Source organism: Mytilus trossulus, chromosome 3 (assembly GCF_036588685.1).
Source record: "Mytilus trossulus isolate FHL-02 chromosome 3, PNRI_Mtr1.1.1.hap1, whole genome shotgun sequence".
Lineage (NCBI taxonomy): Eukaryota > Metazoa > Mollusca > Bivalvia > Mytilida > Mytilidae > Mytilus > Mytilus trossulus.
This window is the reverse complement of record NC_086375.1, coordinates 48744098-48757855: the sequence shown is the minus strand read 5'-3', so window position 1 is coordinate 48757855 and position 13758 is coordinate 48744098. Positions and strand designations below refer to the sequence as shown.

General features: G+C 31.7%; 1 protein-coding gene across 19 annotated transcripts in view; it reads left to right on the top strand.

Moving 5' to 3' along the window:
* Positions 1-13758, top strand: part of LOC134711713 (hemicentin-1-like) — an 81888-nt gene that overhangs the window by 40912 nt on the left and 27218 nt on the right. For 10 of the 19 annotated variants that reach the window (XM_063572519.1, XM_063572515.1, XM_063572510.1 and 7 more), the window contains 9 exons: positions 971-1276; positions 2397-2702; positions 4491-4796; positions 5953-6258; positions 7415-7720; positions 8877-9182; positions 10338-10643; positions 11699-11998; positions 12744-13046. In XM_063572519.1, coding sequence (XP_063428589.1) covers positions 971-1276; positions 2397-2702; positions 4491-4796; positions 5953-6258; positions 7415-7720; positions 8877-9182; positions 10338-10643; positions 11699-11998; positions 12744-13046 — 2745 coding nt within the window. The remainder of the gene's footprint in view (positions 1-970; positions 1277-2396; positions 2703-4490; positions 4797-5952; positions 6259-7414; positions 7721-8876; positions 9183-10337; positions 10644-11698; positions 11999-12743; positions 13047-13758) is intronic. The other 9 variants (XM_063572516.1, XM_063572511.1, XM_063572525.1 and 6 more) reach the window with 7 other exon arrangements.

Sequence of the window (13758 nt, the reverse complement as noted above, 5' to 3'; positions counted from 1 at the left end):
ATGCTTAGATTTTAAAAGGGAGATTATAATTTGTCATTTATTTTGGCTTGATAGTTGTCACTTTGTCAGTATAATGCTTTTCCTACAGCTTTGTTTAGATTGAGAAGAAACCAAATATGTCCATAGCCAGTGTTTGTACATCTTTTTTTAAGTTTATTTGTTATTCACTGCTATTATACCCTGTTAAGACATCATTGTTAAGATTTCAACAGAGATTGGGGTGTATCATTGGACTCTGTAGGCTCTACCTATTAAGATATTTAGATGCTTTTTTATTCATAGATTCTAAATACTCTTATTAATTTAAAACACTTTATTAAATAAATTGTTTGTTTTTCATTGCACAAAGCCATTAAATGAAGACTGATACCCTGATTTTGACAGTTTCAAATATACTGCATATTTTTACTGTGTGAATGGTTTGTTTATGTAATATATGCGTGTTTCTCGTTTCTCGTCTTTTTATATAGATTAGACCGTCGGTTTTCCCATTTGAATGGTTTTACACTAGTCATTTTGGGGCCCTGTATAGCTTGTTGTTCGGTGTGAGCCAAGGCTCCGTGTTGAAGGCCGTACTTTGACCTATAATGGTTTACTTTTTTTTTTAAATTGTTATTTGGATGGAGAGTTGTCTCATTGGCACTCACACCACATCTTCCTATATCTACAAACATAAAGTTGTTCATATATGATTTGTAACCACAAACTCGCCGAAATTTATCAAAACACCATGTCAAGAGGAAAATATCAATAGATGGGGGTTATAGGTAAATTAACAGTAAAAATCATCACATATCTTTTTTGCCTTAAATTTTTATTAAGATTAATATGAAATAAATGTATGATAGAATAATGATAATGCCCAATGCAGTAAAAAAAAGTTTGATAAAACTATTTATATATTTGTAATTTACTATCAATGTTGATTATAAAAAAATATATTAATTAGCTTCAATAAATAATGTTTCAGCACCACCTACTGTTACAGTCCTGCAACCAGCATATTCTATTACTGTTGGTGACTCTGTCACTCTGGAATGTACTGTTACCTCTGTCCTCCCTGTAACATCAGTTCAATGGCAGAGAAATGTTGGTGGTATTATTACTACTATCACATCAACAAGTAACACCAACAAATATAGTGGTAACACTGTTACCACACCTTCTCTCACTATTTCTGTAACGGCCCTCAGTGACACAGGAGATTATACATGTTTCGCCACCAACAGTGTAGGATCAGGACAAAGTACAGTCACCACCCTTACTGTTACAGGAAGTATGTGAAAACACCTTCTCAGTTGCCATGTTTACTTTTATCCTCACCACCTTCATCACAACTCCCTAAACGTTTGTTTTGTACTTCTTTTTATGATTCAGAGGAATTATAAATTTACATATACTTATTTTCTTGCGTTCACATTGACTTTTATCCAATTTGTTATGTCACAGTTGCATGCTGACTTTCAGTTAAATTCATTTACCTTGCATGTCCAAACCTATCACATTCATTTCTTTTTTATTTAGTTTGCTTATTCCCCAGAAGCATTTCATAACAGTTCATACAGGTAGAAGAGTGTTCACTTCTACACCCAAAACCATTATGTATATACTTTTCTTATCAATTTTTAATGCTTCAGTTGCATGTATATTTTTGGTTTAATGCACCCACCTTGCATGTCCCAAGCTATCACATTCATATTTCATCTATGTTTTATGTTTTTTATAGAATGTATGTGTATTTTTCTTTAATATTTGTAAACAGTTTCTGATTTTTTTTAAATGAATTGCATCAGTTATTATTGTTATATGGATTGATTGATTTGCTTATATAGAGCAGTTGTCAGTTAATCAATCAGTTAAGTAACTTATTTAATTGACATTTATCTTCATGGATGATATTCAGAAATGACTGGGTCACAACTTAAGTTGTATTTTTTTTTTTTATAAAAATGTTTTTATTTGCTATCAATTAGTTTGTAGGAACTACATGTGATACATCAGTGATATTATCTATAATTTACAATTACTATCAGTATGATGACCTTTTTCAGGCCCTGCCACCTTGTTCATTATCAAGAAACTTTGAAATAGTTAGCAATTAAACTATCCATCAGGTTGTCTTTTCCTGAATTTCGTGTGAATTGACAAGATATATTCTTTTGTAAATATTTATTTTATTTTGTGTAGTAAATTCCACCTTTTTTTTAAAATCATATTCTATGAGTGTTTATAGTGTTTTGTTATTTTAAGTTTGTATGGTTGTACTTTTATTCAGTCTGCATGCTAATTTATCTTAATTTATGAATTAACTGAGAGAAAGAGGTAGAATATTTTCATACCTTATGAAAAAAATGTTTTGTCCGCATCTAATAACTTTCATTCACATCGTGTTTCAGCACCACCTACTGTTACAGTCCTGCAACCATCATATTCTATTACTGTTGGTGACTCTGTCACTCTGGAATGTACTGTTACCTCTGTCCTCCCTGTAACATCAGTTCAATGGCAGAGAAATGTTGGTGGTATTATTACTACCATCACATCAACAAGTAACACCAACAAATATAGTGGTAACACTGTTACCACACCATCTCTCACTATTTCTGTAACGGCCCTCAGTGACACAGGAGATTATACATGTTTTGCCACCAACAGTGTAGGAACAGGACAAAGTACAGTCACCACCCTTACTGTAACAGGAAGTATGTGAAAACACCTACTTTTCATATTTGCTTGATCACACCTGATTATTATTATTACCTGTTATTCACTGGAATCAGATTTATATATTTACCTACCTTCCTGCTGTGTTCACATTGGCTTATATTTCCATTTGTACTGTCACACTGGCTTTATTTCCATTTGTACTGTCACATTGGCTTATATTTCCATTTGTACTGTCACACTGGCTTATATTTCCATTTGAACAGTCACATATTTTACATGTATTCAGCATATTTTATTGTTTACCAATGCTACTCCCTGGCCTGTTGTCCCATATAACTGTATTTGTATTATATCTTACCTCCTATATGCTTAGACCAAAGGTGATATTTTTAATCTGAAAAACCATATCCTTCGGGTTTATTTAAACTTTTTATTAAGGTTTAGATCTTTTTATCTATTTTATAAACTCATGTTGAGGTATGCGACTTATTGAAAGCACTTATTCCTCATTGTGGATAGTAATTTATTTGGATTTTTTTTTTTTATATTTTGGGAGAATTCATTTTTTGAATATTTTTTTGTACCAGTGAGAGGTTTAGCTAGCTATAAAATTATAATCTTTGGGACTGCCAACCATTAAAGACTAGATGATTATTCATTTGTCTCTCTTCTATTGAATGAAACTTCATTGTGTAAATATCCAAAATACTGAATATTTCTGACTGAGTTTGAAGAAAAATAGTAAAAGATGTCTATTAATCATCTCACTTCCAAAGAAGAGTAAGACATAGCTATTTTATCATCAAATTGTCAACATTTTGGGTTCAGTTTGTTGGTTAAATTTTTTTAGACAATCATTACTTCTTCAAACTTTCTTGGAATTTTGCAAAATATAGCCAGAAGCTTATTCACACAAAACAAAAACCATCATCACAAGCAAAGGTTGTAAAATGGTTTTTTTTAATATTATATGTGTGAGTAAATTGGCTTACTATTATTGATTTGAATTTATCATTTTTTAGTCTGTATTTCATGTTTTTAGACATAAATAACTATATATAAAATTCATGAAAGTTTACAAAATTTATTTAGAACCTTTTTCATGATCAGGAGATAGTTGGCAGAGGAAAAAAAAAAAAATTCTATCTTCTGCTGTTAAGTGAACTTCCTGTTTAGAGCCCCAATTGATTTATCTGCTTAAGACTTGTTCATCTGTCTCAAATAGTTGCCACAATGGTTTCTTTGCAAATTTTATGTCACTACACAGGTAGTAGTTTTTCCATAAAAAAATATTTGTATAAATTAAGCACTTCCTATTACATGTAGTACCTTAGTGCTTATTTTTAACTAAGAATCGCTTCTAGAGGAAATCAACATACATTTCTGTAGAAGCTTTCATTATTTTATTTTATCTTTTTATTATTTAATTTATTTTCATTTTTTCATTACATTATCTTGTTTTTATTGATTCATCTAATTAATATTAGCAGTTATCATATATCATTGTCTCAGTTTTTCTTTCTTCATGTATACAGTTATATATTTATGATTTGAATGTTAGTGAAAAGGGCAGTAACTATAATTTTCTTCTGATTAGTTGCAGCAGATTGAAAAATATCTAAGGGTAAATTTGTAAATGGTGTGAGCAGTGATACTTCCTCTGATGATGAGTTTTTTGGTAAGGAGGTCATCTTATTAATTTGGCTAAAGAAATTATAAAAAATTGACTGTCCAATGTAAATTGTTTGGAATTAAGGACCTCCTAAAATAATTACATTCATATTTTTTCAGTTTGTTTAATATTTCACTTGAACATATTTCAGCACCTCCTACAGTTACAGTCCTACAACCATCATATTCTATTACTGTTGGAAACTCTGTCACTCTGGAATGTACTGTTTCATCTGTCCTTCCTGTAACATCAGTTCAATGGCAGAGAAATGTTGGTGGTATTATAACTACCATCACATCAACAAGTAACCCAAACAAATATAGTGGTAACACAGTTACCACACCATCTCTCACTATTTCTGTTACGGCCCTCAGTGACACAGGAGATTATACATGTTTTGCCACCAACAGTGTAGGAACAGGACAAAGTACAGTGACGACCCTTACTGTAACAGGAAGTATGTCATAGAAAAGAAACCTCAGTTTCCTGTTTTTCCTGTTTAACAGTTGACCTTATCCTGACACCTTTTTTTAATAACTGACCTCATTTATCATTTCATTACCACACCTGGATAAACTGGATATGTTTTTCTTTTCTTCCTCTACACTATATACCATGTTTTTATTTACAGCATGTAAAGCCTCTAATATAAAGATATATCATTTTCTTTCACAATTCTCCTTTAACTTTGTCATATATTCATGCTACTTATTGTTTCTGGAATCTTTAACAGCCCCAAGTTATTACCTTCTACTTTTGGTAGGCTTAATACATTTTCTTGGGTATTGGTTCCTGAACTATATTACGGTCCCAAAATGTTTATCTTCAATTGTCAAACCTTAACAGCATGTAAAGCCTCTAATATAAAGATATATCATTTTCTTTCACAATTCTCCTTAACCTTTGTCACATAATCATGCTTCTTATTGTTTCTAGAACCTTTAACAGTCCCAAGTTATTATCTACTATGGGTAGGCTTAATACTTTGTCTTAGGAATTGGTTCCTGAACTATATTACAGTCTCAAAATGTCTATCTTTCATTGTCAAACCTTAATAGATTTCATAAAATTGAGAAAGGAAATGGGAATGTGTCAAAGTGACAATAACTGAACAATAGAGCAGACAACAACTTGTTTTAAGAAAATAAAAAGCAAAAATGGTGTCATAAAACTTGTTTTCTTGCTACAAATAAATAAATGAAATAAAAAAATCATTCCAGTATATTTTTTTTTACTAAAAGAGTTATTTCCCCTTAAAAGGCTTAGTTGAAAAAATGATTCTAAAATAAAAATGTTTAGTATTTGTTTAAATATTTTGATTAATGCAATTAATCAGCAAGTTTTCTTCTTATGATTAGATAGTGTAACCAATAAAATTGCACATCTGTCTACAAATTTGCTGATTTAAGCAAATAACTAGACTGCTTGTGTACTGCTAAAGTGCAATCCAATATGGTGGTATACCATGAATCTACCTTGATCTGGACAAAGAAATTATAAAAATAAGACTGGCCCATGTTTATTGCTTGGAATTAAGGACAAAACACCTCCTTGAATGATAACATATCAACATTTTTTCAGTTTGTTTAATGTTTGACTTGAACTTATTTCAGCACCACCTACAGTTACAGTTCTACAACCATCATATTCTATTACTGTTGGAAACTCTGTCACTCTGGAATGTACTGTTTCATCTGTCCTCCCTGTAACATCAGTTCAATGGCAGAGAAATGTTGGTGGTATTATAACTACCATCACATCAACAAGTAACACCAACAAATATAGTGGTAACACTGTTACCATACCATCTCTCACTATTTCTGTTACGGCCCTCAGTGACACAGGAGATTATACATGTTTTGCCACTAACAGTGTAGGATCAGGACAAAGTACAGTGACAACCCTTACTGTAACAGGAAGTATGTCATAGAAAAGAAACCTCAGTTTCCTGTTTTCCCTGTTTAACAGTTGACCTTATCCTGACACCTTTGTTTAATCACTCATCTCATTTATCATTTCATTACCACACCTTGATCATCTGGATATGTTTTTCTTTTCTACCTCTACACTTTATACCATGTTTTTATTTACAGCATGCACAGCCTCTAATAAATAGATATATCATTTTCTTTCACAATTCTCCTTTAACTTTGTCATATTTTCATGCTACTAATTGTTTCTGGAATCTTTAACAGTCCCAAGTTATTACCTTCTACTTTTGGTAGGCTTAATACATTTTCTTGGGTATTGATTCCTGAACTATATTACAGTCCCAAAATGTTTATCTTCAATTGTCAAACCTTAACAGCATGTAAAGCCTCTAATATAAAGATATATCATTTTCTTTCACAATTCTCCTTAACCTTTGTCACATAATCATGCTTCTTATTGTTTCTAGAACCTTTAACAGTCCCAAGTTATTATCTACTATAGGTAGGCTTAATACATTGTCTTAGGAATTGGTTCCTGAACTATATTACAGTCTCAAAATGCCTATCTTTCATTGTCAAACCTTAATAGATTTCATAAAATTGAGAAAGGAAATGGGAATTTGTCAAAGTGACAATAACCGAACAATAGAGCAGACAACAACTTGTTTTAAGAAAATAAAAAGCAAAAATGGTGTCATAAAACTTGTTTTCTTGCTACAAATAAATAAATGAAATAAAAAAATCATTCCAGTATATTTTTTTTTACTAAAAGAGTTATTTCCCCTTAAAAGGCTTAGTTGAAAAAATGATTCTAAAATAAAAATGTTTAGTATTTGTTTAAATATTTTGATTAATGCAATTAATCAGCAAGTTTTCTTCTTATGATTAGATAGTGTAACCAATAAAATTGTACATCTGTCTACAAATTTGCTGATTTAAGCAAATAACTAGACTGCTTGTGTACTGCTAAAGTGCAATCCAAGATGGTGGTATACCATGAATCTACCTTGATCTGGACAAAGAAATTATAAAAATAAGACTGGCCCATGTTTATTGCTTGGAATTTAGGACAAGACACCTCCTTGAATGATAACATATCAACATTTTTTCAGTTTGTTTAATATTTGACTTGAACTTATTTCAGCACCACCTACAGTTACAGTCCTACAACCATCATATTCTATTACTGTTGGAAACTCTGTCACTCTGGAATGTACTGTTTCATCTGTTCTTCCTGTAACATCAGTTCAATGGCAGAGAAATGTTGGTGGTATTATAACTACCATCACATCAACAAGTAACACCAACAAATATAGTGGTAACACTGTTACCATACCATCTCTCACTATTTCTGTTACGGCCCTCAGTGACACAGGAGATTATACATGTTTTGCCACTAACAGTGTAGGATCAGGACAAAGTACAGTGACAACCCTTACTGTAACAGGAAGTATGTCATAGAAAAGAAACCTCAGTTTCCTGTTTTCCCTGTTTAACAGTTGACCTTATCCTGACACCTTTGTTTAATCACTCATCTCATTTATCATTTCATTACCACACCTTGATCATCTGGATATGTTTTTCTTTTCTACCTCTACACTTTATACCATGTTTTTATTTACAGCATGCACAGCCTCTAATAAATAGATATATCATTTTCTTTCACAATTCTCCTTTAACTTTGTCATATTTTCATGCTACTAATTGTTTCTGGAATCTTTAACAGTCCCAAGTTATTACCTTCTACTTTTGGTAGGCTTAATACATTTTCTTGGGTATTGATTCCTGAACTATATTACAGTCCCAAAATGTTTATCTTCAATTGTCAAACCTTAACAGCATGTAAAGCCTCTAATATAAAGATATATCATTTTCTTTCACAATTCTCCTTAACCTTTGTCACATAATCATGCTTCTTATTGTTTCTAGAACCTTTAACAGTCCCAAGTTATTATCTACTATAGGTAGGCTTAATACATTGTCTTAGGAATTGGTTCCTGAACTATATTACAGTCTCAAAATGCCTATCTTTCATTGTCAAACCTTAATAGATTTCATAAAATTGAGAAAGGAAATGGGAATTTGTCAAAGTGACAATAACCGAACAATAGAGCAGACAACAACTTGTTTTAAGAAAATAAAAAGCAAAAATGGTGTCATAAAACTTGTTTTCTTGCTACAAATAAATAAATGAAATAAAAAAATCATTCCAGTATATTTTTTTTTACTAAAAGAGTTATTTCCCCTTAAAAGGCTTAGTTGAAAAAATGATTCTAAAATAAAAATGTTTAGTATTTGTTTAAATATTTTGATTAATGCAATTAATCAGCAAGTTTTCTTCTTATGATTAGATAGTGTAACCAATAAAATTGTACATCTGTCTACAAATTTGCTGATTTAAGCAAATAACTAGACTGCTTGTGTACTGCTAAAGTGCAATCCAAGATGGTGGTATACCATGAATCTACCTTGATCTGGACAAAGAAATTATAAAAATAAGACTGGCCCATGTTTATTGCTTGGAATTTAGGACAAGACACCTCCTTGAATGATAACATATCAACATTTTTTCAGTTTGTTTAATATTTGACTTGAACTTATTTCAGCACCACCTACAGTTACAGTCCTACAACCATCATATTCTATTACTGTTGGAAACTCTGTCACTCTGGAATGTACTGTTTCATCTGTTCTTCCTGTAACATCAGTTCAATGGCAGAGAAATGTTGGTGGTATTATAACTACCATCACATCAACAAGTAACACCAACAAATATAGTGGTAACACTGTTACCATACCATCTCTCACTATTTCTGTTACGGCCCTCAGTGACACAGGAGATTATACATGTTTTGCCACTAACAGTGTAGGATCAGGACAAAGTACAGTGACAACCCTTACTGTAACAGGAAGTATGTCATAGAAAAGAAACCTCAGTTTCCTGTTTTCCCTGTTTAACAGTTGACCTTATCCTGACACCTTTGTTTAATCACTCATCTCATTTATCATTTCATTACCACACCTTGATCATCTGGATATGTTTTTCTTTTCTACCTCTACACTTTATACCATGTTTTTATTTACAGCATGCACAGCCTCTAATAAATAGATATATCATTTTCTTTCACAATTCTCCTTTAACTTTGTCATATTTTCATGCTACTAATTGTTTCTGGAATCTTTAACAGTCCCAAGTTATTACCTTCTACTTTTGGTAGGCTTAATACATTTTCTTGGGTATTGATTCCTGAACTATATTACGGTCCCAAAATGTTTATCTTCAATTGTCAAACCTTAACAGCATGTAAAGCCTCTAATATAAAGATATATCATTTTCTTTCACAATTCTCCTTAACCTTTGTCACATAATCATGCTTCTTATTGTTTCTAGAACCTTTAACAGTCCCAAGTTATTATCTACTATAGGTAGGCTTAATACATTGTCTTAGGAATTGGTTCCTGAACTATATTACAGTCTCAAAATGTCTATCTTTCATTGTCAAACCTTAATAGATTTCATAAAATTGAGAAAGGAAATGGGAATTTGTCAAAGTGACAATAACCGAACAATAGAGCAGACAACAACTTGTTTTTAGAAAATAAAAAGCAAAAATGGTGTCATAAAACTTGTTTTCTTGCTACAAATAAATAAATGAAATAAAAAAATCATTCCAGTATATTTTTTTTACTAAAAGAGTTATTTCCCCTTAAAAGGCTTAGTTGAAAAAATGATTCTAAAATAAAAATGTTTAGTATTTGTTTAAATATTTTGATTAATGCAATTGATCAGCAAGTTTTCTTCTTATGATTAGATAGTGTAACCAATAAAATTGTACATCTGTCTACAAATTTGCTGATTTAAGCAAATAACTAGACTGCTTGTGTACTGCTAAAGTGCAATCCAAGATGGTGGTATACCATGAATCTACCTTGATCTGGACAAAGAAATTATAAAAATAAGACTGGCCCATGTTTATTGCTTGGAATTAAGGACAAGACACCTCCTTGAATGATAACATATCAACATTTTTTCAGTTTGTTTAATGTTTGACTTGAACTTATTTCAGCACCACCTACAGTTACAGTCCTACAACCATCATATTCTATTACTGTTGGAAACTCTGTCACTCTGGAATGTACTGTTTCATCTGTCCTCCCTGTAACATCAGTTCAATGGCAGAGAAATGTTGGTGGTATTATAACTACCATCACATCAACAAGTAACACCAACAAATATAGTGGAAACACTGTTACCACACCATCTCTTACTATTTCTGTTACGGCCCTCAGTGACACAGGAGATTATACATGTTTTGCCACTAACAGTGTAGGATCAGGACAAAGTACAGTGACAACCCTTACTGTAACAGGAAGTATGTCATAGAAAAGAAACCTCAGTTTCCTGTTTTTCCTGTTTAACAGTTGACCCTATCCTGACACCTTTGTTTTATAACTCATCCTATTTATCATTTCATTACCACACCTTGATCATCTGGATATGTTTTTCTTTTCTACCTCTACACTATATGCCATGTTTTTATTTACAGCATGCACAGCCTCTAATAAATAGATATATCATTTTCTTTCACAATTCTCCTTTAACTTTGTCATATATTCATGCTACTAATAGTATTTAGAATCTTTAACAGTCCTAAGTTATTACCTACTACTTTTGGTAGGCTTAATACATTTTCTTGGGTATTGGTTCCTGAACTATATTACGGTCTCAAAATGTTTTAATATCTTCAATTGTCAAACCTTAACAGTCTTCCTGAATTTCCTTTCTAATGGCTGAATATTTTAGGTCATGGGTATTGGTAAAGGACTGATCTATTTAACAAGATAGGTTTTCTGAACTTCTTTATCAATGACTTGTGACTTCGTCTGTGGCAGTTTGATACTTTCATGTCTTGTTCTATTGACAATAATCATTGTTCTTATCATCAGGTTTGCTTTGAAATAAAAAATTTCACATAAATGAAGTTTGTGGTTTCTTCTAGTTTGACAATGTCATTATTACAGAAATTTTCAATGTAGTTTACACTTTTTGTTTAATGAAAATATATTTTTCATATTAAGTAAATCATTTCTAGTTTACTGTTTTATATTGTTTGAACAGATTGATTTCTTTTTAAATTTTGAAATATTTTGGGCAGCAAAGTGTTAGATTGAATCAAGATATGCTTCATGAACTAAATGACAATTTGATTTCAATGCAAAGATTTGAGAAGTATTGCTATCAAATTGTTCTGTGAAACAAAATAAGAGCCAGTTCTTGCATGCTGGTAAGTAGATTGGTATTTTGGGAAATACCAATTTGGGAGTAAATCTATCAAAAAGTGTCAATTGCGTACAAAAATGATGTCTGCATTATAACTTTAAAGCTGAGGACACATTACTTTTATTAAATTTTTTTATTGATTTTTAGCTCCACCAACTGTAACTGTGCAACAACCAACATACTCTGTTACCACTGGTAACTCAATTACCTTGGGGTGTACTGTGACCTCCAACCTTGCTGTCATTACTGTTTACTGGCAGAGGAATATTAATAATGTACAAACAACTATCACAACAACCAACAACAAATACAGTGGTAGTTCTGTTTCCCAACCATCTCTTACCATCTTTAATGCTGCCCAAAGTGATGCTGGGGTTTACACATGTTTTGCCACCAACAGTGTAGGAACTGGACAGAGTACAACTACCTCACTGGCTGTTACTGGAAGTATGTGTTATTTAATAACTGATAACCAATTTCTTGTGCAATTTGTATCAGTTTTTTCTCTTTGAATATTAGTTTAAATTATTCAGTTCACCAATATCAATGTTTAGTTCTATTCAACAGCAGAAGAAATTGTTATCCATAGTAAGTCCTCAAATAACTATCTCTGTTATTGTTATCCATAGTAAGTCCTCAAATAACTATCTCTGTTATTGTTATCCATAGTAAGTCTTCAAATAACTATCTCTGTAATTGCAAGTTTCCTTAGTAGATCCTTAGAAAACAGTGTCTGTTTTTGCCTGTTATCTGTAATGAGTCCTCAGAAAACCGTAAAGTCATTATTAGGTTAGGTAAACTATCCTCTTTTAACAGAAGACTAGTTCGATAGATAACAAATCCATCTGTCTGTAGGACTAGGCTAATTGGAAAGGAGGGTAGTATACCTTAACTTATAATGACTTCACGGTTCAGCTAGCAAGCAAGGTATTTTCTGATGTTTGTTTCAATAAAAAACTGAATAGTGTATAGTAACCTTAACTATTTGTCCATATATTTCCATGATAAAAATTTACATACATACAAAATTAGCTACAAGATATATATAAAAAAAATCATGTTTCTCAGTTGTTAATGCAAGTTAAAAAGTAGAAAAAAATATGGGTCTATGCATTCAATACAGTTTTTTAGATGATTAATTTAGTAACAAAGTACATTAAGTAAATACCAAACCCTTTTCTCTTTTTTTCAGGTATTCCTGTAGTGACTGTATCACAGCCAAACTACAATGTTGTCATAGGTAACACTGTTACACTGGAATGTACTGTTTCGGCAAATCCGTTCCAAACCAGTGTTTCCTGGCAGAAAATTCAGAATGGTGTTACAAATAATGTCAATACAGGACTTGTCGTTAAGTATTCTGGTTCCACAGTTAACAATCCATCCTTGACCATAACTAATACAGATACAACAGATTCTGCAAACTATGTTTGTACTGCTACCAACAGTGTTGGAACAGGAACCAGTTCTCAAACTTCACTATCTGTTACTGGAAGTAAGTCATTTACTTAAAAAAAGATCAATATTTCTCTTTGAATATTAGTTTAAATTATTCAGTTCACCAATATCAATGTTTAGTTCTAGTCAACAGCAGAAGAAATTGTTATCCATAGTAAGTCCTCAAATAACTATCTCTGTTATTGTTATCCATAGTAAGTCCTCAAATAACTATCTCTGTTATTGTTATCCATAGTAAGTCCTCAATAACTATCTCTGTTATTGTTATCCATAGTAAGTCCTCAAATAACTATCTCTGTTATTGTTATCCATAGTAAGTCCTCAAATAACTATCTCTGTTATTGTTATCCATAGTAAGTCCTCAAATAACTATCTCTGTTATTGTTATCCATAGTAAGTCCTCAAATAACTATCTCTGTTATTGCAAGTTTCCTTAGTAGATCCTTAGAAAACAGTGTCTGTTTTTGCCTGTTATCTGTAATGAGTCTTCAGAAATTCGTAAAGTCATTATTAGGTTAGGTAAACTATCCTCTTTTAACAGAAGACTAGTTCGATAGATAACAAATCCATCTGTCTGTAGGACTAGGCTAATTGGAAAGGAGGGTAGTATACCTTAACTTATAATGACTTCACGGTTCAGCTAGCAAGCAAGCTGACTTAAGAAATTACCTTTGCCTTCACACTCAATGCAATCGGCTGTAATGGTTTTGCAAACAAGAGTCCTCTGATTTGAAAATCATGATTTTATA